General features: G+C 41.6%; 1 protein-coding gene across 10 annotated transcripts in view; it reads right to left on the bottom strand.

Moving 5' to 3' along the window:
* Nucleotides 1-22,881, bottom strand: part of ZBTB46 (zinc finger and BTB domain containing 46) — a 59,655-nt gene extending 36,774 nt beyond the window's left edge. Inside the window, exons 1-5 of one of the 10 annotated variants that reach the window (XM_080405710.1) lie at nucleotides 22,755-22,879; nucleotides 22,090-22,270; nucleotides 15,476-15,603; nucleotides 13,544-13,683; nucleotides 4,898-5,867 (exon numbers count right to left, since the gene is read on the bottom strand). In XM_080405710.1, the coding sequence (XP_080261836.1) occupies nucleotides 4,898-5,867; nucleotides 13,544-13,597 (1,024 nt within the window). In that variant the 5' untranslated portion in view covers nucleotides 13,598-13,683; nucleotides 15,476-15,603; nucleotides 22,090-22,270; nucleotides 22,755-22,879. Of the gene's footprint in view, nucleotides 1-4,897; nucleotides 5,868-13,543; nucleotides 13,684-15,475; nucleotides 15,604-22,089; nucleotides 22,271-22,408 lie in introns of those variants that run through there. The other 9 variants (XM_080405707.1, XM_080405713.1, XM_080405716.1 and 6 more) reach the window with 9 other exon arrangements.
* Between the last annotated feature and the right edge of the window lie 1,187 nt (nucleotides 22,882-24,068).

Genomic DNA, 24,068 nt, shown 5'->3' with positions numbered 1-24,068 from the left:
GAAATCAGCTTGTGTCATTGGAAAATGATGAACTTTAATGTCTCCTCACCATGAGGGAGGAAACTTGTGCATAATTAAAGATTTTGATGGGAAAGCGCTGGAAGCTTAGAACTCTGCAAATTCAGAAGGATATAGTGAAGTCCTGTCCATGCTTCCCACAAAGGTCACTGCTCTGGGCTTACCTAAGTCCTGAAGCTGCTCTTACAGAATGCAACCATTTCACTGCATGTAAGCAAAGTAAAGCAAAAAGTTCCCAAACTGCGGTGTCTTTAAAAATGACTGTTCTGTTTTAAAAATAATTAGCTTCATTTCACAGTCAATTGGCACACAGAAATTCACTTGCAGCTTTAGGGTGCAAACACTCAGAAGATGTGGGGGAGTATTTCCTTCGAAATAAATTCCTGAATCATAACTACTATGCTTGAACTAACACATTAATAAAGCCATCAATAAATTCTTCAAAAGACACCCTCCAAGTGACAAGAGTTTTCCATTATATGAAGAGGCAAAACCAGCCACGTTTTGCTATCTTGACAGCTTTTCTAGTGAAGGTAACTGCCCTCTTTGGCAAGAGCCTTTTAAATACCACCCGATCCTGCAGTCCATGCACTCAGGAGGTGTAATCCTGTAAACACTTTATCCAGCAATATTAAAGAAACTGCAACCTAAGGAAAACAAAGATGCTCAAGGCGCAAGACTACTTCTGAATTTCATAAGCATTTTTGACATTAAGACTAACAAAGAACAGTATGTTTCTTTAGAAAACCTACAAGATTTAAGAAAAAAGGTTAAAATAAAAGGCAGACCTATTATTTGGCAAGTCTGTGGAGGAAATTCTTCTTGGCTCAGTTATGAAGAAAGTTATTATTTATAAAAGCCCATCCTTCAGTTTACTTTGGAGAATTGCTGTTCCAAGGCAATGTGGCTTGGTGAGGAAAACATATACGAACGTTTCATACAAGAAATGACAAACTGACATCCTGAACAACCCAAACAGGATGAGACAGAAAAAAATGAATGTGTTTTAGGCTAAACAGAGTATCCAAGTTAATACATTGAAACTAGCCTGAAAAGATGGTCCTCATCAAGCTTTGTGCTTGACTGACACCACCCTGTAGAAACTGAGAGCTTAATCATATTCTCAATCTAGCATCTCAACTTAGCTTGCATTCTTTTGCAAATCCTATTTGATCATTCTTTCTCGATGAAGAAGATATACTCTGCATGGCAGACACTAAGAATCTTGCTTCAGTTGCTATTTCCATGATGTTAGAGTACCATTAATAAGATTATTCCAGACACTCCTTTTTATTTTAATCCACAGTGTGAACAAATTCAAAGGCTCTCAGCAGCACCCCACCAGCATTTGGAAAAGAATCAACTGATTCAGAAAGAATTTTCTTACCCTTTCAATTAAAACAAAAATTTAAAAAATATCTGTGTCTTTTTGAGGCCCCACTGATCCATATTTAAGTACCATCTACTTATGCATTCGGGACAATTTGGTACACCCTACCTGTATTGATAAGAACATGTTTCCCACTGAAAGAAGCACCACTACTAAGTGTAAACAAATTGTTAGTTGTTTCAAAATCAAAGTTTCAGTGACTGCAATGTGCTTCTTTGTTAACAAAACATAAATTACATAATCCTGTATAATACAGGAATAGGACAGTATTTTTAATCTGTGAAGTATACTGCCCCAAATAATCACTGATTTAAAAGGGTGATGCAATGATTACCTGTAAGATCCACCTTCCAAAACGTTGCTTGCATGTTGCTGAAATTTAATGCTGCCTGCAAGCAAGATGTAACGAGTATCTTGCACAAACATGGAACTTTTAAGATGGACTCTTCTTCATCAGCTTTTGCATTGCCAGAAAGTCTGTTAGTCCTCCAGTACAGAAGCATTTGGAAATGGTACCCAAATTATCCCACAGCGAGGGCTTTCAGACTTAACAAGCAGCATCTTAAAATAACTGATTAGATCAGAAACATGAATGAGCCTCAAAGAACAAAGAGTTCTAGGTAACTTTTTTTCCTCTTAGCTGCTTATTGAAAGAACATTCAACACCCATTTCCTTGGCAAACCAGTACCTTTTCATCTTGGCTATGAACAATACTGATAGGGACACTTCTAAATAAATGAGGTAAAAAACCAGTCCTAGACTATTAAGTCTGTTTTAAAGAATGAAGCCTGACACTACTAAATCAAAGACAACTTCCAGCTGAAATTTAAACACTTCCCAAATACTCATTACACAGCGCAGACACTTGCCATTACCCATTTTCACACAAGAGAATCAGTTTTCCTTCATGCATAGGAGCCAAGTTTGCAACACCTCTAAACTACTTCTGAACTCTAGCAGGAAAGGGAAGAACCTGGGGTACCAAAACCCAACCTAAGCAGAACCTTGTAGCTTGGCAACTTAGGAGATGGAGCAATTCGCAAGAGGGTTGCTTCCACCTGCTGGAGATGGGAAATATTAATGTGAGACCAAAAGACCCTACTGCTTATAGGGCCCATGACAGTGATGGTTTGGGGGAGCAGGGATGCTTTACTTAACGCTGAAAAAGCGGCAACCTCAGAGTGACCAACTCTGGTTTCACTCAAACCACACAACTACGCACACAAACATGCGAGAGGCTCGCTGCTGACAAGATGTCCAAGTGTTAACTTAAACTGAACGTGCACAGATCCCAAATCCTTTGAAATCATACAAAAAACCACCCCAAACCAAAACCGAAAAGACAAGAAAATTCAACCTAAAATCTAAGCAGGAGGAGCCCTGCCTGTGGGAAGCACATAGAAACAGTCCCTATCGTTGTCCATATGCGCCCATCCCACAATCTCAGGCCCCACAGCACAGAGAAACATCCCTTTTTAGCAGGGCAGAAAGGAGAATTTCATCTCAGCTCACCTCTCCAGATGGCCAGTATAGGGAAACCATGAGCAGCTCAGTCTCCAAATATCCCCCTTGCTCAGCATGAGTACTTCTACTTTGCACACAGTGCTCTCCAAGCAGCAGCCAGACCGGCTGGCCACTGCCAGCGTATGCAGGCCCTGTGCCTGTTTGGGTCTGGCACTCCTCTCGTTTTGGACAGCGAGAAGTGTTGCTATTCAGTTTTTCCTTTTGCTTTACCAGCACTAGTGGAATATTAAAACTATTCCTCCAACCACCACCTTTCAGCTTCCCCTTTCCCATCACTAGAAACACCTCTTTTATTGGGAACCTCATTTAAGGCAAGATTTGGAACAAGTAACTTGATTGTGCCTGCTGATGTGCTGTCTCAGCACCGTGCTGAGTCAATGCCCGAAGCCATCTTCCTCCCATCTGCAAACAGTTGCAAAGAAAAAGGCCACTTCTATTTAATTCCTTAACAATTAAGAATTAAATAATCTAAACTTCATTCAGCTTCCTGTTAATATGATCTCTTATACTTCACACTGGTTTCAGTAACGTAAAGGCATTCAATCTCTAAGCAGTTTGCTAGGACGATCAGAGTTGTAGTCATGTTTCCCCATCACTCCAACACGTGTGGTTTACTTCTTATACCTGTCCAAACCCCACACACCCCACAGACAATACAAGTGATTGAGTCGTTTTCATGGGATGCCGTGAAAGTGAAAAATATTTGCGTGTCAGTAGCATACCAGGCAATCCATGCTGAACCTTCATTCAAAACAATCCTAAAATACATGCATTATAAAACCAGGATTCATCATAAATCACTGTTACCTCAAGTTATCTCGTATTTTTCTTCTAACTGACGTTTAGATTTTATCATCAGCTAATTAGAATAATTACATGCAAGCTTGCTGCAGCAGATAACTGTAAAACATAATAAATCTAAAGACATTTGTAAAGAGTTACCCGTTCAATGAAAATCACATTTAAACTTCAGTATGTAGGCAATTTAAACATCCTTTTCCAGCCCATAAAGACTCTTCAGACATTCAGTACTATTTATACTGCTTTTTTCATCTGAATTTGGCAATATAAGGGCATACAACCTCACACACCCTTCTCCTGGCTGACTTGGATTCTGGTATGCAATGAAACGCAGGCTAACTCACAGCACAGACTGAGTTCTTCAAGTCAGCTTGAGAGAGTTTAATACCACACTCCCTTAAAGTCCTTTAGGAAAAAAACACCCAAACCCCTGTATCAGTAACATTCCTGGGTCTATTAGTTGCCAGTGATTAATGCATTAAATAGGACAGTTATCGTGAGACAGAAAAATAACTACTGAAGATTCAAAAGAAGTCAACAAAACATTTTTCTCCCTGGCTATACACCTTAAAAGCAGCCACTCAGCTAAGACTACACCTAGTCACACATCAAAACACATTTTAAGCCTCAGTAGTACCTCAAAACCCCACATTACTCTTACGAATTACCAAACATTTGTCTTGCAATTACCAGCAACAAGCTATGGTGGTTTTCTTACACATGAAAAAGTGACACCTGAACATCAGGAAGTACTGAAGATAGGATCATTACACCTGTGTAGTCTAATTACATCATCAATATACAGCACAAGGAAAATTCTTCAACATTGACATCAGTTTGCACAACTGTTAACAAATTCCAACCTTTTCTCTCATTAATTCCAACAATTATAATGGTGTTTTGGGGGTGATTTAGACCATCCTACATTCCAGGCCAAAACAAAACTACCAGCTTCTTTCAGAGGAGAACCAGCCCGCAACACCGTGAGACTGAGGCTCCTGAACCATACAGTGCTCGATTCTTTTGAATAGCTGGCAACACAGGTTTCTACCATTTTTCAGTCTCTGGCAAGTTTATGTTTTTCAGAGAAAAGATGACACCATAAACAGATGTAATTAACAATGTTTTTCATTTCAGCCACAAAAATCAGAAGAACGACTTACTTGGGTCTCGACTGCTGTATGGCCATCCTGAGGCGGGTAAAAAAGATGGCATTGGAGAACTTGCCCTGCTGTCATCCTCCACTTGCTGCGTAATATGCCGCACAGTTTCTTTATTTTTCCTGTTCTTCCTGCGCCCAGTGGGTTGCCAGCCATCCCCTACTCCTTGTTCCGAGAACGTGTTCTGTATTGCACTATCCTTGGCAGAATGCAGTTCACCCCCTCCATAATGTGATGGTGAAACCTGTTCCTCTTTAATACGTAAAGACCCATAGCCCACGTCACTAGACCAAAGAGACTGGGATGAAATGTCTTCGTGGCTGTCTGTTTTTGGTTCTTGATCCTCTTTTCCGTAACTACTTCCTCCTTCATGGCAGCTGGCGATAGCTGAATCTCCAGAAGAGTTTGCTGGACTTGTTCGCCGAGCTAACCAGGGAGATATACTCCTGCCAGCCACGACTGCTGAAATCAAAGCATCCGTACTACTGCTGGAAGGGGCTCCGAGTTCATAATCGACGAGGTCATCTGAGGCATCGGACTTTATGCTTATGTCAAGAGCTGCTTTTATGAAATTATGACAGGCTTGTACAATATCTGTCATTTGCAGATAGCTAGCAGCTGACATCACCTCAATGACATTTCTGCTGGTCAGTGCTAGGTGTGCAGAATACATGAAGTCAATGATTGCTTTAAAGCCTTGTGCAGTTACAATGTCTAAATGGGTGACTGTGGCCTGGTCAGATGTTTTCTGTACCTGGCAGTACAGCGTTTTGAAGTAGCGACTGCTGCCAAGCAGGACGTTTTTGTGAGCCTTAAATATCTTCCCCTCCACTATAATGCAAACATCACAGAGGATGCCGTGTTGTCTCTGCTCGTTAAGCTCACGTAGCAGATGACGGTAGTGGGAAGCAATCTCCATATCTTCCTTTCGGTTATTCATTTGGAGATCTTTGTGTTTCCTCTTCCACAAGTCCTGTATTGGGAAGGAAATGACAGTATTACAAAATCCAATACAAGCATACAGATGTGTTTTTCAAAGACCGAGACAAGCCCCAAGTTGTATCGAATTAAGTAACAGGTTCATCTTGAAAGAATGCCAGAAAATACAACTACTGTCTAGAAAGACTGCATATTCACTACACAATGCAGCTTATTTTTACCAGACTTCAAATAATTTACGTTAAAAGGGACTAGATTCAAAGCTCAATCCTCCAGTGGCTCATAACATCCCAGAGAAATATTTCTTTAAATTACTACAGATTTCTAAGAAAACCTGTCTTAAGTTACTTGAGTAAAACAGCTGTCAGATTACAGTTCGACTGCAGCGAAGTTTGGTTTTGAAAAAGGTACTACACACTTGAAACCATGCTGATGGAGACAAACTATTGAAGAGCGCTCTGTAACACAATTTTCTCAAGGGAACAAGCACATGTAGCACACTGAATAGCTGAAATCCTCAAACAGCAAACACCAATTGAAACCAGCTATTTCCCTTGCTATATGGCCGTTAAGGGGCTATAAATACTGTTTTCAAGTCAGAAGAGCCATAGGCAAATCCAAGACCACAGATCACAGAATTCTAAGTCCCCACCCAAACTAAACTGGCAAGAGATCAGAACTATGAGATTAATGTTATTTGAATCTTAACTACTTATAAGCTACAAGATTTAAATTTTGCAATAAAGTGTGTTATTTCCTTGGTTTTACATCTCCAAGTTCACCTCACAACCACCCTATGATACTGCATAGAGAAATTCCAATAATCACGTAAACATTCACGTTTAGAAAGAATGCTTATGACCAGAATAACAAAGCATCCACCAAGCAGAGAATTCACAGGACTTTTGATCATCTTTCATAAAATTTGACAGTATTATCCCCAAAAAAGGCTAGTTAATGACAGGAGCATTAAAGCATAAAGGCAGAGACTCCTGTCTTATAAGCTATGCTCTAAATTACCCTCCTTTTACACCCCAAAACAGAAACAAGGTCTTAAATGGGTATATGTTGACAGTGATCAGTGGCACTAATATTTTCAGATTGAATTTTATCCCACCTGCAAAGTACAAATACGAGAGAAGTGATACATCAACATGGACAAGCGCACAGGTACGTTTCTTGCAGCGTTCAGCAAGTCATTCCTACCACACAGGTTAATCTGGTGGCCATTCAGCATCAGCAGAAACTCCCTGCCCTTTGCCTCCCAAGGTGACACTTCACTGGTATAGGGCACATGAACACATTCTGTCTCTCAAGCGAGATGACTTCAAGTTCACAACACCCAAGGCGTTAAGGGTGGATGTTGGAAGCACCAGAACAGACAGATGAAGTGTTCTCTGCAACACCGTACCTCAGCAGTTACTACCTTTGCAGGTCCACACTCACCTTTGTGGCCACAGCTTTACAAATTCCTTGGCATTAGTTTCTGCCATTTTATCTAGCTTTTATGACTTATTTGGAACTTACTATCCATATTTATATACTGGGTAACAGTGGTTTAATAGTCCAACTAATTAAGAATGCCAAGGTGCCACACAATATAAAGGATTTTATATATATATATAAATACATTCCTTTCTCTCAAAAAAATTGTTCCAATATAAGAAGTTCCACCTGTAAAACTGGTATGTGGGTCCACATGTCAATGTACAACTGTAAAATTGGTATCTGCTGACAAGACCAAATTCCGAATATAATTATGGGCAGGCACACACATCAAAACCAAAATCACTGTACTTCTGAGGTCTTATGGTCTTGAAGCATACATGGTTAAATACAAGCACTATCAGGAGACTGATGAGAGCTTGAAGCAACTTTCCAACATACATGGAGTTCAAACACAAATTCAGTCCCATCTGTTCAAATCTGCTCACAGCAGTCCTAGGACAGCCATGATTAAGAAAGTTTCCTGACAAATGCAAGTGGGTTTCCTGTACTGCGGAATACAGATCCGCAAGACCTCTGCCCCCTTCCCCTAGTCTGTGCTACTATTATCATCTTCAGGAGAAAAATAGCTACAGTTTAGCCAACACCATTGGCTGGAAAACAACCTCGCAGCCCACAGACCATACATGATACAGGACTTTTCTTCTAGAGAGCCACCTGATGATTCAGAAGTTCAAGTTATGCAAGATTGCCTGCTCGAGCTTCTCCAGTTCTGCAAGAGTGGAGCTGCCTCTTCAGCAGTGTCAGAAATGCTAATTTGCAAGACCAGCTGGTCCCTGATCATTGAGAAGCATTTGCTTCACTCAAGAGAGGAAGGACCATCTTCCTGCAACACAGTCAGTCCAAACTGGTGTTCATTTATTTCAAATCCATACAGCTTTTCTACAGAATTAAGCACAGAACGCACAAAGCAGCTGATCATCTTTATTTGAACTGGAAGAGGTCAATAATAGTGTAGCTCTACAGTATCTGAGTGACACTACCTATTTACCATTGAAACCTGCCTGGAGACCTCAAATCAAATTCTCACACAGAAACCATCTCTATCTCAAATAAATGAAATAAAAATCAAACCAAGAATCAAGAGTAAATAAGGAAAAAAATAAAATGAAATTGATTTTTCATGTCTTTGGTCTGAAAAGGTTGTGATGGAACCAGGCAGCACAGCAGCTCTCTAACCAAGGCTCTGAAGGTGGCTGCCACCGCTTCCCAGCGTCTTCATATTTGAGAGAACCACCTCTTAAGGCAGAATGACAGTTCAGTTTTGTCTTTATTCCAGAAACCACTACTGTATCTACTTTTAGGAGTTGAAGAGTCAGCTTAGTCCCCTCAGGAAACATGAATTGCCACATAGGATAAAGCAAGTTGTCCATCACCAATCCTGTCTCCAACAGCTGCCAGATCCACGTGATTCAGAGGAAGACACAAGAAAACCTCACAGCACACAATTACAAAGCAATCAGAAGGTTTCAGAGATGGCATTTCCTTTTGCTGTTCCTCCATGGGTATTGCAATCTATATTCTAAAGCATCACTCCCTGGAATTGGTTGAAGGGGGGTGGGGGAATCTCCTGCAAGGATAATTTTCTCTTCCTCAATTTAATACAGATTAGCATCAGGAGTATTTGTCAATGTCTTCACCTGCTTCTGTGAATTTATACAACAGCAGCTTTTCTTCTTGAATGTTTTCACCTGGAAATTGCACAGATTTCTTCACAGATTTTGTTTCTTTATCATTTCAGATATTTATTCAGCTTATTTCAGTGGGCTGGAGTCCCCCTCGTTGTTGGTAACAGCCTATTTTAAGTACACCCTGTCCTTTGTTTAAGCTTCCTATGGCAGCAACCCAGATAGAAATATTTGCCTCTTGCTACCTTTGATTTTAGACATGACCAGTTTGAGGTTCAGGTATTGAACTAATCTAGTGCTTCTTATGGATGAAGCACTTGCTAGCATCTCTAGGAAACAGCTTTTCTCTGACACTATTTCCTACCAAGAGACTTTTACTAAACACACAGAAATCTTGTATGCAAGATTCCTTACTGGCCTCCCTCCCACCCACCAGTCTTGACAAAAGACACCCTCCAGGCAAGCCATGGATGAACAAAAGCGTGTCACAACAATAAGATCACACAGTCCTTGTACCTTCCTTGCCCACATTTCCAAGGACACTGGGGACAAGAGCAGAGGGTGTGTAGGTACCTCTTGGACAAGAAAGCAAAAGTACCTGACGTTCTAAAATGTGATTAATATAAGAATAAAAATAATGACAACATACATTGCTCTACAGAAAGGGAAGACAACTTGTCCTTGTTCCAATGTACTTTAAGTACAAAGAGAGAGAGAGATGAACAGGGAAGACACCCAAAGAGCAGCATCCTTTCCACTGACAAGTGGGCACATGTAGCACTTTCAAGTATGCAAGCAATAATGTGGATACTCCCATGTTCAGACTAATCAATAAAATTTAACATTTTCCAAACCAGCAATTGTTATTGTAGGTGTCTTCATCTTCCTCTGTCCAAAGGTCTGCTACCTTATCCACATTCCACATTCAACATTTGTTACAGCATCGTACCTTTTAAATGAGAGGTCTTTGGGGGAGAAAATTAAATATGCCTCAAATTCAGAGGAATTAATTAGTTTTCTGTCTACCCATGTCAAACCAGCACATCCGTTTAATGTCAAGGATCACTAGGGAATTAATCCAAGTTAAATTTAAGGCAATTTGCTAGTAGTTAAAAATTCAGGAAGCTTCAAAACCCTGTGCTCTTGTGTTCCAATTTTACGTGCTGTTTTGTGGCTTGTTGTTGAGGGTTTTTTTCCCCTTTTCCTGGTAACAATATTTATCTCCACTTAAACATTGTGGAAAGATTTCTTCAGAAAAGCAGTACCCTTCCAACTTCTAGTGGAAGCATGGTAAAGATGGAATAAACTGTGAAGATTTTTTTAGACTTTGAATATCAATGATATATTTTTTATTTTATCTCATTTGGCTTTTTAGTACACTGAACGATTTCAGTGTTGAGCACCTACTAAAACCCTCTAGGCCTGGGCCTGTGATGACAGCACATGGCCACCACACAGCTTTCCAAGAAGCCAATGAACCATGAAAGCTCATCTGTAGATATTCCACAAAACAGACTGCAGCAGATCAGTCTTTCTTCATAAGTCAATTCGCAGACAGTACAGTAATTCAAGTCTATTACTTTTTCAAAAATAACTAAAAAAAAAAAATTGTCCCTAAACAAACAACACTTGCATGTACCAGCAAAAAGAACAAAACATGAGCAGATTTAATAACCACTTTCATGCAAAGTTCTGTTAAGATACAGGCCAGCTTTTTATTGTTCATCTTTTCGAAAGCCTGGTCTTAAAGTAAGCATTAATAATTTATATAATCTTTAACCCTAGCTAGAATGAATCTAGTTCTACAAAGACAGCATATATGAAAACTGTTTATTTTGTACTACCAGCAGTTATTTGAACATGAAAATATCACCTGGTGACAAGAGTCTAAACAAACACAATCTTCACGTACTGTAGGAAAGGTTTTAAAAAGAGTAACCAGTAATACTTACAAAGCCAATCTCTTGCATACATACCCATCATGTCTCCTGACCAAAATCTCAACACCCATAAAATTAAGAGGTACAAATGCATTGCATCTAAAAAACTCAGTGCATTATTTTATTTTTGACAAAAAGCCACAGACAAGAAATGAAGTACACACATGAAACCCTCTATAGTACAGTCCCCTGGGAAATAGCAGGGACAAAAATAAACTCTCTTCACTCAGAAAGAAAACAGGAAAAAAGGAAGAAGAAAAAAAAAAAAAGGACTAGAGGGGGTTTTCAGATTTTTGTTGTTGGTAGCGGGTTTTTGTTTATCTACTTTTTGCGCTCTCAGAACATAAGTGAACCAAACTTTAAACTACAAGACACTTAATCTGTACAATTTTCTAAACATGTTTCTACACTTAGTATTAAGGACACAAGCTATAGAGTACCAAAATAATCACTAGTGCAATCCTCCACCAGCCACTCTATGCTCCCCAGAGAAAACATGCCAACTGGAATGTAACCAAAAATGTGTTGTTTCCTCCCCCCCTCCCCCTTCAGAGAAGAGTAAAAACAAGATTAAAGAAGAACTCAAATTCACTCCAATGGTTTATTATACAAAAAACCAACAAACACACCCCACTTCTCTGCTTCCCCTGTGTTCTGTCCATGTCTCCACTCCCAAGACATTCCAACATTTTTAAAATTCCTCTGCAAAGGAGTTCTGTAAGGTGAGATTGGGCTTGAAACGCCTCCTTGCCCAGGACACAGTGTGTATACAAGTTTCACTTTTATCCCATTAGAGACAACAGAAATGCATAGGATTCCTCCTATCCCTGTGCCCTGGGCTGAAAAGAAGGGAGAACAAGAAACCCAAATGTAACCTTAGCAACTGAAAGGACAGCACCTATACTTACTCTCCTAAATGAGAGAAAAGGCAAACTACTGGGCATATTAAAGGATGAACACTTCACGCAAAGACTTTGCTCATGAGCTTTACAAGTGCAAGTCCCCAGCAGCAGAGTGTTTTATCATGAGGGTGTCTGAGGAAGAAGAGCACACAATCCTAGAAAAGTTTTCATTTCTTGACACTAGATACCCCAAAATTATATTTGTATGTTCAGCTTTGTTCAAATTAGATGCAAGTAATAGTTTATGAACAGTTTGCCAAAAAAGAAACTCTTCTACCCTATTCTGACTCATGAAACCGATCATTCACTGTTTAAGTTGGTCATTCCAACCACAACTCTGAATTCAGAGAGAAACAGGCAGATGTTTGTAAACAGACCAGACCAGACCCTTGGGCCAAAGAGGTTACTCACAACTCAGTTTCATGAAAACAACACTGGACCACTTCTCCCTTATGACTGGGGATAAGAATGTTTAATTACAGCCCAACAGCGTGTGTTCATCCTTACGAGTTAGGAGTCACAGAAAGAAAATAAGTGTGCTGTCATTCAATTCAAGAAATACTACGGAATTACAGAAAAGGCAAGAATTTGGGAGGCAAATGATTTTCAGTGAACTTTAAGAAAAATACTAGTTAATATTTTTATTATCAAATTTGAGAGGCCCACTCAATTCTCATTGTAGGGCAAAAGAAAAAAAAAAAAAACCAAGCCCCTACCAATATTCAATTAACACCTGCCTGATGATGATTCACTAAAATTTCTCCAATTTCAAGCCAACACTATCCCATCATCAACAGCATTAAAACAACATCTCCATTTAGCATCTCTGTAGTAGTTAAAATCCAGAAAGACCTTAAGTGAAGTTCAAACAGCAGCAGCAGGGCAAGCATTGCACCTTCAGCAGCTGTAAACACGCTGACAAGGAAATCACTTGCTCAAACTCCTAGTTCTCCGGGCAGGCAAAGAGCCTTCGACTCCCTGTCTGTCCAGGTTACATTTAGTCAGGAAATATATTTAAGACCATATCATCATTTTACAATTGCTTCTACCATGAAAATACATAGATTCAATGCAATTATGAATTCAAAGGTGGCCAATTTCAGCAAAAAGAACAAGTGCAAAACACTACACGCTTTACTCATTCACCGTATTGTTAAAATTTAGTTTCCTCAACCCAAACATGAACCATAATCAAAACCTAACTCCAATAAGCAGAACATAAAATAACAGGGAGCTATCATTAAACATTTCACTCTCTACTCCAAAACTTTTAAACCAACGATTTGGCTGTGGACTTTGACCTACCAAACAGTCTACCTGATGCTATGGGGCCAGCTAGTGTGTAGAAGCTGAACACTGCGAAGGTGCAGCCAAAAGACAGGATTTCTGAAGGTATCTTGGAAAAATCCATTTATGAACTTTCATTACCTCTGACAGCACTTGAAGAAGTTAAAGAGAAAATCAGGTCTGAAAGTGAAAGCTAAGGGAAAACTCTTAGCCTCCACATTTTGGAAGGAGGGCAATGAGAAATTAGAATTAGCAATTTAGAAACTGTAAAGCTAGCAATAGGAGGGAAAAAAACAACACAAAAAAGACCAGAGATGCGCATTTTGCTACAGCGTTCTTAAAGTAATAAGCACTGAAGAGATTTTTACTGATTTTGTTAGTGAAAGCAGCCAAAAAAATATTCTTATGTTAAAAAATTAAATGAAATCCAAGACAATTACTTCTTACCAGTAACAAACTGGGTTCCAGGTCTAGTGTTTCTCCTACAACAGCTGAGGACATCAACAGCCCTAGGGCAGCACAGGTAGTGCACTGTTCTGTGACCTCCTGATAGCACTGGTGTGAACTCTTGTAGGAGAAAGACAGAACTATTACAAAAAGAAAACCAGAAGTTATTAGCATTAAACTACAAGATTACTGAACAACTGGTGCATTTTTAAGTCATTTCCCTCCAAGCTCAGTTATAACACCCCTATTTTTATGACTTAATGAATCCCCCAAAAAATTTTAACTCAAAACATATCAATACACTGCAGATAATTAAAGCCTGGTTACATTTTTGCAATAATAAAACAAGAGTTACTTCTTAAAAGTATGGGGGAAAAAAAAAGTCTAATTTTAGATAATGGAACTTCAAACAGATCCTTGAAACAACGGGGTTTCCTGTTTGGTAGCTTTTCAAAACATTCTCACTTTAATGACTTTTTGAAGAGACATTTGTGGCCCGAAGGGCACTAATTCACCTTATCTGACCTATAAAATATCAAGGTTAAAAAGCTACCAATACAACTCCTGACAGGAGTTTGCAATGGAATATTCAAGAGAATTTCTTCTTGAAATGTTCAGTTGCCAGCTGCAGCTAGCTAACAGAATTCTAATTTAAGGGACTAAAGAGCCCCAAGATTTTGAAAAATCTGTGTAAAATATAGATACTTATGTGTAGTAAGGCACATTCACAGGTAGACTTCTCAGATGAAACACTATTGTTTCTGACGACAAGGTACAAAGAAGTAGTTCACCTACACAAAGGTTTTTTGTCAGTGAGGATGTATCCACTGTAACTATCATCTTGTACACTTGCTTTTCTTATATAAAACAGGCTTTATTTTCTTCAGAATAGCATATTCACTACATTTGCAACATTTAACTTCAACTACAATTTCTGACTATGCTTTATTCAAAACTTTATACTGCTTATATACTGTTAGCCATTACAGCAAAGTATTTGCCATATACTTCTCATCTCTGCATTTCAGACACCTTGAATATACAGATTAGCTCTCTTAACAAAAATGACCTATAAATCAATACTGTTGATTTCAAGACCGACCTTCTGTAGTAACAGATTGTGAAAGAAAACATCAGAAGATAAAAAAATTAAGAAAGCTTTTCCAATACAAACTTATGTCATAATATATGGTGACGTAACATATCTAACAAATAAAAGTAGTAATAAGGAAAATCCAAGCATTCTTTATGGCAACACGCAGAACTGAAAATCTTGAAAACAAATACGACCCAACTAAATCAAATACCATTGACTTTGTTCTCAATTTCTATTTCAGACTGCCAAGTCTTGCCTTTCTCTAATTCTGATTGCTTCTCCATAGCAATTGTTTTGGCTAGTTCTTTTTAGTCCTGTTATTTAGACAGTTAAAAAAAAAATAAAGTGGGAGAGCGAAGGAGCCAGACCAACAGACACATGGGAAATTACTTTGTTAGTGAAGTGTAAAAGTAATACGTATTTTCACTTAGACTTAGGGCTGTTACTGTTAAGACTCTCATTTATGCTGCTGTCCCAGAGCACAAAATGAGCCAGAATAGTCTGGTGAGAACAGTAAAGCTGAGACCTGTATTATTTTGTACTACTCTGCATTTTTTTCTTTATGCTTTGAGCTCTGCACCTGTTTTCCTCTTCTAATCGACAAGATGAGAACCAAATGACCATGATTAATGGAGGCACCCCTACCACAAGGTAGGAGCAGAATAGCCAGAGGTATTTCTTCAGCTTTTGCAGCTCGGTAAGATTCCTAAATGAGCCCTTGTTATCAATGTTAAGCCCAAATTTATAAAGAACAGTAAGCCCTCATGACATTATCTCCAGCTACTCCTCCTTCCCTTACCACATCACAAAAATATGTTTAAATGCTGAGAACTTACCAATATTTGAAAATGTTTCCTGTTAGCAAAAATAAACGTCACAATGTTTCACAGCAGGACAGTACATGTTTTAATGAAGAGAGGAGACTGGCCCCTGGTAACAAGCTCCAAAAGGTTCATCACATGTCCTGTATTTGGGAATGGAAAGAATAGGTGGCAAAAATTAAAATCTAATCTTTAACTTAATAGAAAAAGCATTCAGCGTCACAAAATTACAAGCAGCGGTTAAAATAACTGCATATTTACAACACTGCCATTTCCAACAAGAAATCTTCAGACAGATTTCTATAACTAAGCATACAGGAAAAATTATTTAGCCTGTGTTAACTGAAGTTTAACACACAAATTTTAAGACTATTAACAACTTCTGACTATGCTTCCAGACAGAAGTGCTCTGAAGAAGTCACTAAAAAGAGCCAGTATATATAAAGTCACCGTAAAAACCCCAGAAATATGAGGATTCCAAACAATTAACATTGTTCTAGTTAACATCATAAAGTTTCAGTTAATGTTTCTGTGGCACCTGTCATCCACAGTTTAAATGGGGTTACTATTAATCTAACCACACAGTTACAGCGATTCCCCCCCAAACCAAAACATTTGCCTAAGGTTACAGGAAAATTATGTGTCCACATTATATATATAAAAAAAAAAGATATCTGAATTCTATTCCCAGCCAACTTGACTGAATCGCAGTCTTCAAAAGCCAGTGTTACCTTCAAGTTAAAAAGCAGTACGCACAACGGTACTAAGCAAAGCAGTTTGCTCCTCTTACAAAACTTGAAGTATTTTGGAAAAAGAAAACCCAAAGAGATACAGAAAAAGATGCAAATACCTAACAGAAGGTAAAAGTTTTATCTTCCATGCCTGTAAAATCTACACAGCCCAAAAGACAATACTCCAAAAGACAATATTCCAACTGGTTACAATTTGCTAATACAACAGGATGCACCTTTCCAACAGGGCACTAGCTGCAAGCTTCTAGTTCAAAATGCTTACTTGCAGTAATATTTCCACTGCACTTTGCATTTCCTCTGCATTTCCCTTATTCATTTCTCCATAACTTCCAACTATGTCCATGTGCCTGTCTCTCCATCATGAAGAGCTACATCTCAGTACCGAAACAGTTGCTTGTATCATTCTCCTATTTTTGCTCTCCATTCTCTCTCATCTGGTTGCACCAAGAGAACCATGCCACAGACCTTGCAGAACACAAAAGATGGAAGAGCTAGCCAGCACTAAAAAAACAAGTACCTTACAGGGTACCAGGCTTGACAAGTCTAGTGATACCAAAAAAATACAAGAATTTAGCTACACATGTATCTGCTACTCTAGTAAAGATTAAAAAACAACTGGAAAAAATCCAAATGCCTATGGCTATTGTGACACTTACCCATCCAAGTGCCATTAACTCCTACAAGATCTTAAGCTTCCACTTAAAAAAAAAGTCACAAAAGAAATCTAAGCAAAAGACTTTGCCCTTGTGCACATATTAGTCAAGACACAACATAAAAAGCACCTTAAAGAAAAAAAAAAGGATTGAAGAACTGCAAGCATATCACACTGGGAATTGCCCTGAAGAATGATTCCCCCAAAACTTTCTCACTGTTTTTTGGATTTTTAACTAGGGGATCTTTGCTAAAGTTCCCAAACTCAGTACGTAGAAAGGGAGGGAGCCAAAGGAGGAAGAATCATGAGGTGATTTTTAAAGAGAAGTATAGCAGTGGGAGGAACCAAAAGAGCACCTAAGAGGCAGACATAAGGGGTCAGGAATAATCTAAAAGGGAAAAAATCAACCAGTGCAAAACTAAAGATAACACACAAGGTACTCTGCGAACAATCTAATTTTGTTTGTGTAATCTGCAATACAAACACTTAGTGCCTTGGGTAAGTATCCCTTTTTACCTTTTATTGTAAATCTCAGAATCCCAATTTGATCAACTATTATTAAAAAAAAAAAAAGAAAAGAAAAAAAAGAAAAAAAAGACAGTGGAGCAAAGCCAAGAAGGGTACAGTGGTAATAAGAAGGAAGTCAATAAACTAGTTTTATATTTAGCCAACACCTCATTCTCCAATACTATAGTGGCAGGGCTTTCAGCAGTACTGCATCCTGACTACTTCATTTAACAGTACTTAAATTAGTTGGTTTCAGGTTTGGGTATTCTGAGCACCGAATGGCTAATACAGACCATCGATTCTTCTGTTTCAGAGGACGATTTGAGCACTAGTCAGGAAGGTATTTCCTCCAATGGTATATTAGTGCAAAAGGTGCACATTTCTTGAACCCTTTCCTCAAAGAGAATGAGCTAACTGCCTGAAATAACAACTATTTCTGCAGAGTTCTTCTTCACAAGGTGAGAAATACCAGGAAGCAAACTCGCTTGGATGGAATAAGCAGTTTGTTCAACACATGATGAGGAAATAATTAGGAAAGATAACAAGGTATTTAAGTATACACAGACATAAACATATTCCTTAATATGTAAAACCCTACTCACTTTTCTAAGTAGGGTTCTTAAGCAGCTAAGTTCCTGGCACACACTCTGACATTCTTGTTACTAAGTTTATTTTAATCCACACACGAACTAGTAGCTGTGTTTGTAAAATATTTCTGACGCCTCATTACCTCCCTCCATTACAGGAGACCCCAACTCAGTTTTACTACAAAGTGAACACTAGGCAACTTCCAACACTTGCAGAATATTTTTCTTCCCGAGTGCATATCCAAGCAAGTAATGGGACAGAAGGGATCATCACCGTATGGGCTGAAATAAAAGGGAGCCACATCACAAAAAAGCAAGGCAGAAAGGTGCATTTCATCTCTAACTCAGCATCTACCTGTTACATTTCAGCAAGGCCCTCCTCGCTCCTCCCGCAGCTGCGCCACCGGCTCCAATACACATGTACACCCTTACCTCCGCGCAACAAAACACCACAAAGTGGAACACATTTCCATCTAATTAGAATTACCGTCAAGGATCTCATCCTGCCTGCGAAGCACTCAGAAGCTATTCAAAACCAATGTTTCAACAGCAGTCTGATGTTTCTTAAATACATGGGTATGAAAGAAAGTTAAAGCAACTGTTCAGAAAATAACTGCGCCACAGCTGACTTGGTAAGGGACACAAAACCCCACCCGCGAGCCTCTGAACTCTACCACACTGTGTAGGAAATTCAGGGAGGACTTCCCATTAGATTGCATTTACCAAGAGTAAGCGTTTTGGCACAACTATGATTTTTCATCAGTGTTAATAGAAAATGCTTTGAAAGAGCTGAGGAAACCCCAGCACCTCTGTTTCACAGAAGAGGAGACCAACAAAAAGCCATTATGATGCCTGCACATTCAGGCAACAGCTGTAGGATAGGAACTGAATCCCAAGCACCTATCCCTCCAAACTGGACATCCCCGTGTATCCAAATACACTGAGGCAACAAGAACCAGAAACCTACTGAACTGTTCAGGGAAATTGAGATTCTTTCCTCTTGCATCTCAACTGAAAGAAGTCTTGCAACAAACAACACACATTTTTATATCTCATTCCACCTAAAGGGCTAAGGATCTAGAGGGAATTGAGGAAACCAACTACTGAAGGTTGTATTTAAGGGAGCTGTAACACAAACATATCACCTAGTGAAACAAGAAGTCCTCAAGAAGGAATAAAGTGACGTTTTGAAGCAGCAAATTTTAACACTGGAGTCCTGACTGTCATTGTACTTGACCAAAATACCATAAAAACGCTCACGGGGATCCTTAGGTCTGGAGTAGGATCGCAGCAGTTCCCGCAGACCAAACACCTCCCTCTGTCTCGCAGCCATGGTAGGTCCTTGTACTCTCGCCTAACGTGACCCCTGCTATCTACAGACAACCCTACAGCATGCATGCTTTCACTATTAATACATTTTAAGTTTCAAATATCACACACATAAAACACAGGTAGAGCCATGCACTTAAAAATATTCTAGCCAGTCATAAGCCAAAAGCAAAATATAAACACGGCATTAATCCTTTTGTGCCAAAGTGTCAGAATTTTCTAGGGTATGCTCACAGCCAGGAATGGACACAAATTGCTGGCTCCTGGGAATTATAACGGACATGTGGGATAACCATTACAACTGCAGGTAGCTCTTCAAAGACTTAAACTAAGCCCTCTCCTTGCCCTTTTGTTTGCCCATTAAACTAAGCACACAGGAGCAAGGAAAACCCCTGTGAATGCTTTTTACCAGTTTAGGGGGAGTCTAGAGAGCGTTACAGAGCAGCCAGTAAAACTGGCAAGAACACGAAGGGAAAAACATCCTGGGAAAAGGCTAAGCTGTTTATGAAATAATTCTGCTCTGAAAGCAAGCAATAACAGTTTGGATTGGGCATTAGCCTGCTGCTGCACTGCTGGGAGGACAGGAAACTTTGCTTAGAAACTTCAAAAACACATATCTAAAAAAAATCCACACAAGTGGATAGCAAAGACGAAAAGAATATGCTCAACCTCACAGCAACACAACACGTTAACAGAGGAAAATCAGGCATATTAACAGCAAATAACACATCTTTCAAACATGAGGCATTTTTCCTTTTGACAGAGGACTGCTGGGGATGGGGGGGAAACTGCTAAACTGGTTTTCCTCTAAGCACTTCCAATTATTAAAAAAAAAAAAAAATATCCTCTTGTGAAGAACATATCCACTGTTGTACAACTGTCCCAGAAAACCAAGACCATGGGGAGAAAATGGCCCATTTTCTTCAGTCTCCAAGAACCCCATGTACAGGTCATGTTTTCAAAGGCTCAATCCTACACACTCTACAATGAAGCAGCATTAAAGTATATGAATAAACATCGAATCTTAGAATTATTATAATACCACATTTTTTGGTATCACACTAAAATTAACTCAGTTACACCAATGATAAGTCTATGAAAACTACTGTGAGAGAAGTTTAGCTGTGAGCGAGTTTCCCCCTCCTGGACAGGCTGCATCAAAACCAAAAGACTAGTTTTCTGTTTCAATTACAGTTATCCCACTCACATACCAAACCACGTAATATTTTTCAGGAACATATGTCTGGGAGCTCCCCTAAATACCATTTTGTAGCTCTCCCTCCAGCCCATGGGGCAGGCTCCTCTGCCCATTTCTTGTCAGTTCCCCAAAAACACCTTAAAGCGGTAATTCCTTGCCACATGTTGAAAATATTGTGACTAATAATACACTCCACCCATTTTTTCCATCACTAAAGGTTTCAAAATATAAAACCTGACAAACAGTAAGGGAAGCTAAACAGAATTTAAAAGGGGAAAGTCACATTTTACTTCCAATTAGAAGATGCTATAAAAACATAAAATGTTCAAGCAAGGTACTGATAAAAAGTGGAAGAGCTATCCAGCCACATCAAGCTTCTTCCTCAAAATTTCATTTTTCTCACCGATCCTGGATAATGCAGCTTTTCCTTTTAATCCCCACAGGGGAAAAAAATAATAAAATATTCCCCCCTCCTTTCTGAGAAAATACATTTAGTGCATTAGTAGCAGGGCTGCTCTATGTACATAGAGAATCCACACTTGTAATAGAGTACTTGATCGAGTTCAAGAACTGAGACCTAGATCTGTATTACAGTGACTAAATGCTAAAAATGATACCAGTGATGCAATTAAAATGCATGCAGGAACTTTGGTACAGGTGTCTACAATACTACTGTTTGCTAAACACATCTCCTAATTAGCATGGCTTTAAACAATGCTGATAATAATCCGGTCCTGTAAAGCCTGCCAAATGAATCATTGAGATTGCAAAATAAAAAGCATGAGGAATTCATTAAAAAGCTGTTAAACTCTCCTTTGTTTATCTTTCCCATGTCAGGTGCAAAAATAAATAAATATCGGTTTATATCTCTGGATTTCATCCGAACGCTCTGCTTCACAATAAAGCGCCCGTGAAGAACCTCCTTAGGAGGTACCAACGCTTCTTTTTTTCCTCTGTTTCAAAAGAGAAATCCTCCCACTATTACAGTCCTGAAAATCTGCTCCATTCTCTATTTGTCATCTGGGATTGAGTTATCAGACACTACTTGTATTACTTTGGGAACTGACATGTCTATTTACAGAGACACAAAGGCAATCCAGCAGCACAACCCCTTCTTTTCCCAGCACCTTTCGCAGCACCTCTCCTCCTCCCCACGGCCAAATTTTACACACACTTTCTTTGGGGGAGCAGAGGGGAGGACACCTCACTAGTTTCCCAGCATGACAGAAAACATTTCCAGCCACTTTTGCACTTGTTACGGCCTTATGAAAAATCACCTATATCCCCCAAAGGAACAGCAGTATTTTTTTTCCAAGGGTTTTTTTTTTTTGCTTGTTGAGGGTTGTTTTTTTTTTAAAAAAAAAAAAAAAAAAAAGGGTCACTTCTCCCATTTCAGCCTGCAATTAAAATGGAGGCAAGGCCAGGCGATCTATGTCTGGCTTTAGGGGGAGACAATAACCCAAAACAGGCCTGGCTTTTAAAGGAGAAAAAAAAAAAAAAAAAAAAAAAAAAAAAAGAGAGAGAGAGAAAGAGAGGGAGAGGAGAGGGAGAAAGAGAGACCGGCAGAAGGAGAGAAATACAACATGCTTCACCAGTATTATTACCTCATCCCTTTTTCCAAGCAGTTTTGAACCACACTCCTGACAAACTCTTGGTCCAACTTGCACGGATGCTGGTTTTTAGGGGGCGGAAAGGGGTTTAATGCTGGAGCCGGGATTGAGGCTGGCTATTCGCAAGTGGAGCTGCTGTTAAAATGCCCCCTTGTCTCTTCTCCTCTCCCTTGAGCTGGGTGTTGACGCAGCAGAAATTACCAGCTGGAAAATTCCCCTTTTGGAGGTTACGGGGAGGGGGGGGGGGGGGGGGCGGGCGGAGGAGCGAGGGGAGGGGAGGGCCGGGGGAGGGGGGTTAAACCCTGCCACTTACCAAGTTAAGCCATCCACCCACACCAAATAAGACATCGCGTCCCAAAGAAGGCACCGTGCCCCCTCCGCGGGCAGGGCGCGATCGGCCCCCGCTCCCCCCGCGGCGGGCGGCAGGCTCTGCCCCAGCCGAGGGTGCCAGGCTGGGGGGGATAATATCGCTGATAATAAACGAGGCGGCGGTGCGGGAGCAGCGGGCGGGGGGCTCCCCGCCGCCCCCGAAGCGCTGTCCGCCTCGCCTCGCCTCAGGGCGGCCGCGGGGATGGGGGCGGCCCGGCGCTGCCGCCTCAGGGGGCGGGCGGCCATGGCGACCCCCCGCTCGCCTCAGGGGCGGGGGGCGGCGCGCTTACCTGGGCCCCATGGAGGAGAGCGGGGTCTCGGAGCGGCCGGAGCTCTGGCTCCGTCGGTCACTCCGTGCCTCTCCTCCCGGGTGGGGAGGGGAAGGGGGGAGGAGGGCGGAGGAGGGGGGGGGGAGAAGCCGGCTGAGGGGGGAGGCGGGGGGGGGTGTGGGGGGGCGCCCGGGCGCGTTCCCGCCGCTCCCTCGGGCGCGCGGGGCGCGAGCCCGCGGCGGGCGGGGGGGTGGTGCCGTGCGGCGCGTGCCGGCGCTTTCCCCGCCCCTTCTCGCCCATCGGCGCCCGATGATTGGGCGGCAGGAGCCACGGGCCGCCGTAAGCACCGCCCTTTTCTACGCCCCCTCCCTCCCCCCCCCCTCTTGCGCCGGGGGAGCGGGGGCGCCGCCGCCGGCTCTGCCACTGCCGGACACCGGAAGTGAGGGAGGGTGGGGGCGCGCGCCCGGGCTCGCCTGCGCGGGGCACGACGGGACGGCGCGGTGACAGGGCTGAGGCGGAGGGCGGGGGTGCCCCCGCTCCTGCCCCTCGGGTCCGCACCCCGCCGGTCGCCGCCCCGGGCCCGCCGGGGCGCCTCCTGCCTGCCCTTGCCGCGGCAGCAGGTGCGCCTGGCCCGGGCAGGAGGCGCGCCGCTGCGGCCGGCGGGCTCCCCTCGGCGGTGTGCGTCCCCTCAGGCCCAGCGCGGCCTCCCTGGGCGCCGCGCCCGGGCCGGGGCGAGCAACAGCCGCGGCGAAGGCCGGGGCTTCGCTCTTCACGGGAGCCTGTGCTCCCGGCGGGGCTGGGCCGCTGCCTGGGCCGCGCTATAGCCCCCTCGGCACCTCGCAGGGGGCAAAAAAAACCCACTTCGCCACTCTCTTTAAGAAACAAGTCATATTTCACGCAACCCCCTGTGGAAAAAAAAAAAAAATTGCAGCCCTGCAGACTTCAGAGCCCCCTGACCAGCCTGGGCAGCGGGGCGCTGGCCCGGCTCAATGGCTGGAGAGCACGGCTGGGAGGTCTGGAGAAAGGTTCTGCCGCTGTGAAATGGAGATCACAGTTCCTTGTCGGCCGTCAAATCCGGCGATGAAAAACCTCTTGTTGCCACAAAGGGCAGGATTTTGCCCTTCTGGCTGTCGTGCTGAAGGATCTGACAGAAAGTGCCCTATATTTCAAAGGACAGAGCTTAACAGGACAGGATAGGTCTGGAGCGTGGAGGAAGTCAGCGCTGATGATCGTACGATAGCTGTGGCGAGCAGTGGAATCGTTCTTAAAATCCGCGGGTGCTGGATGGTGAAAGCAGGAGCTGGTCCAGCAGATAAAATGTTTGCAAACTGTTTG

The sequence above is a fragment of the Falco punctatus genome (assembly GCF_963210335.1).
Source record: "Falco punctatus genome assembly, chromosome: 10".
In the NCBI taxonomy this organism is placed as follows: domain Eukaryota; kingdom Metazoa; phylum Chordata; class Aves; order Falconiformes; family Falconidae; genus Falco; species Falco punctatus.
The sequence above is the reverse complement of the archived record's forward strand: the minus strand, read 5'-3'. Positions and strand labels throughout refer to the sequence as shown.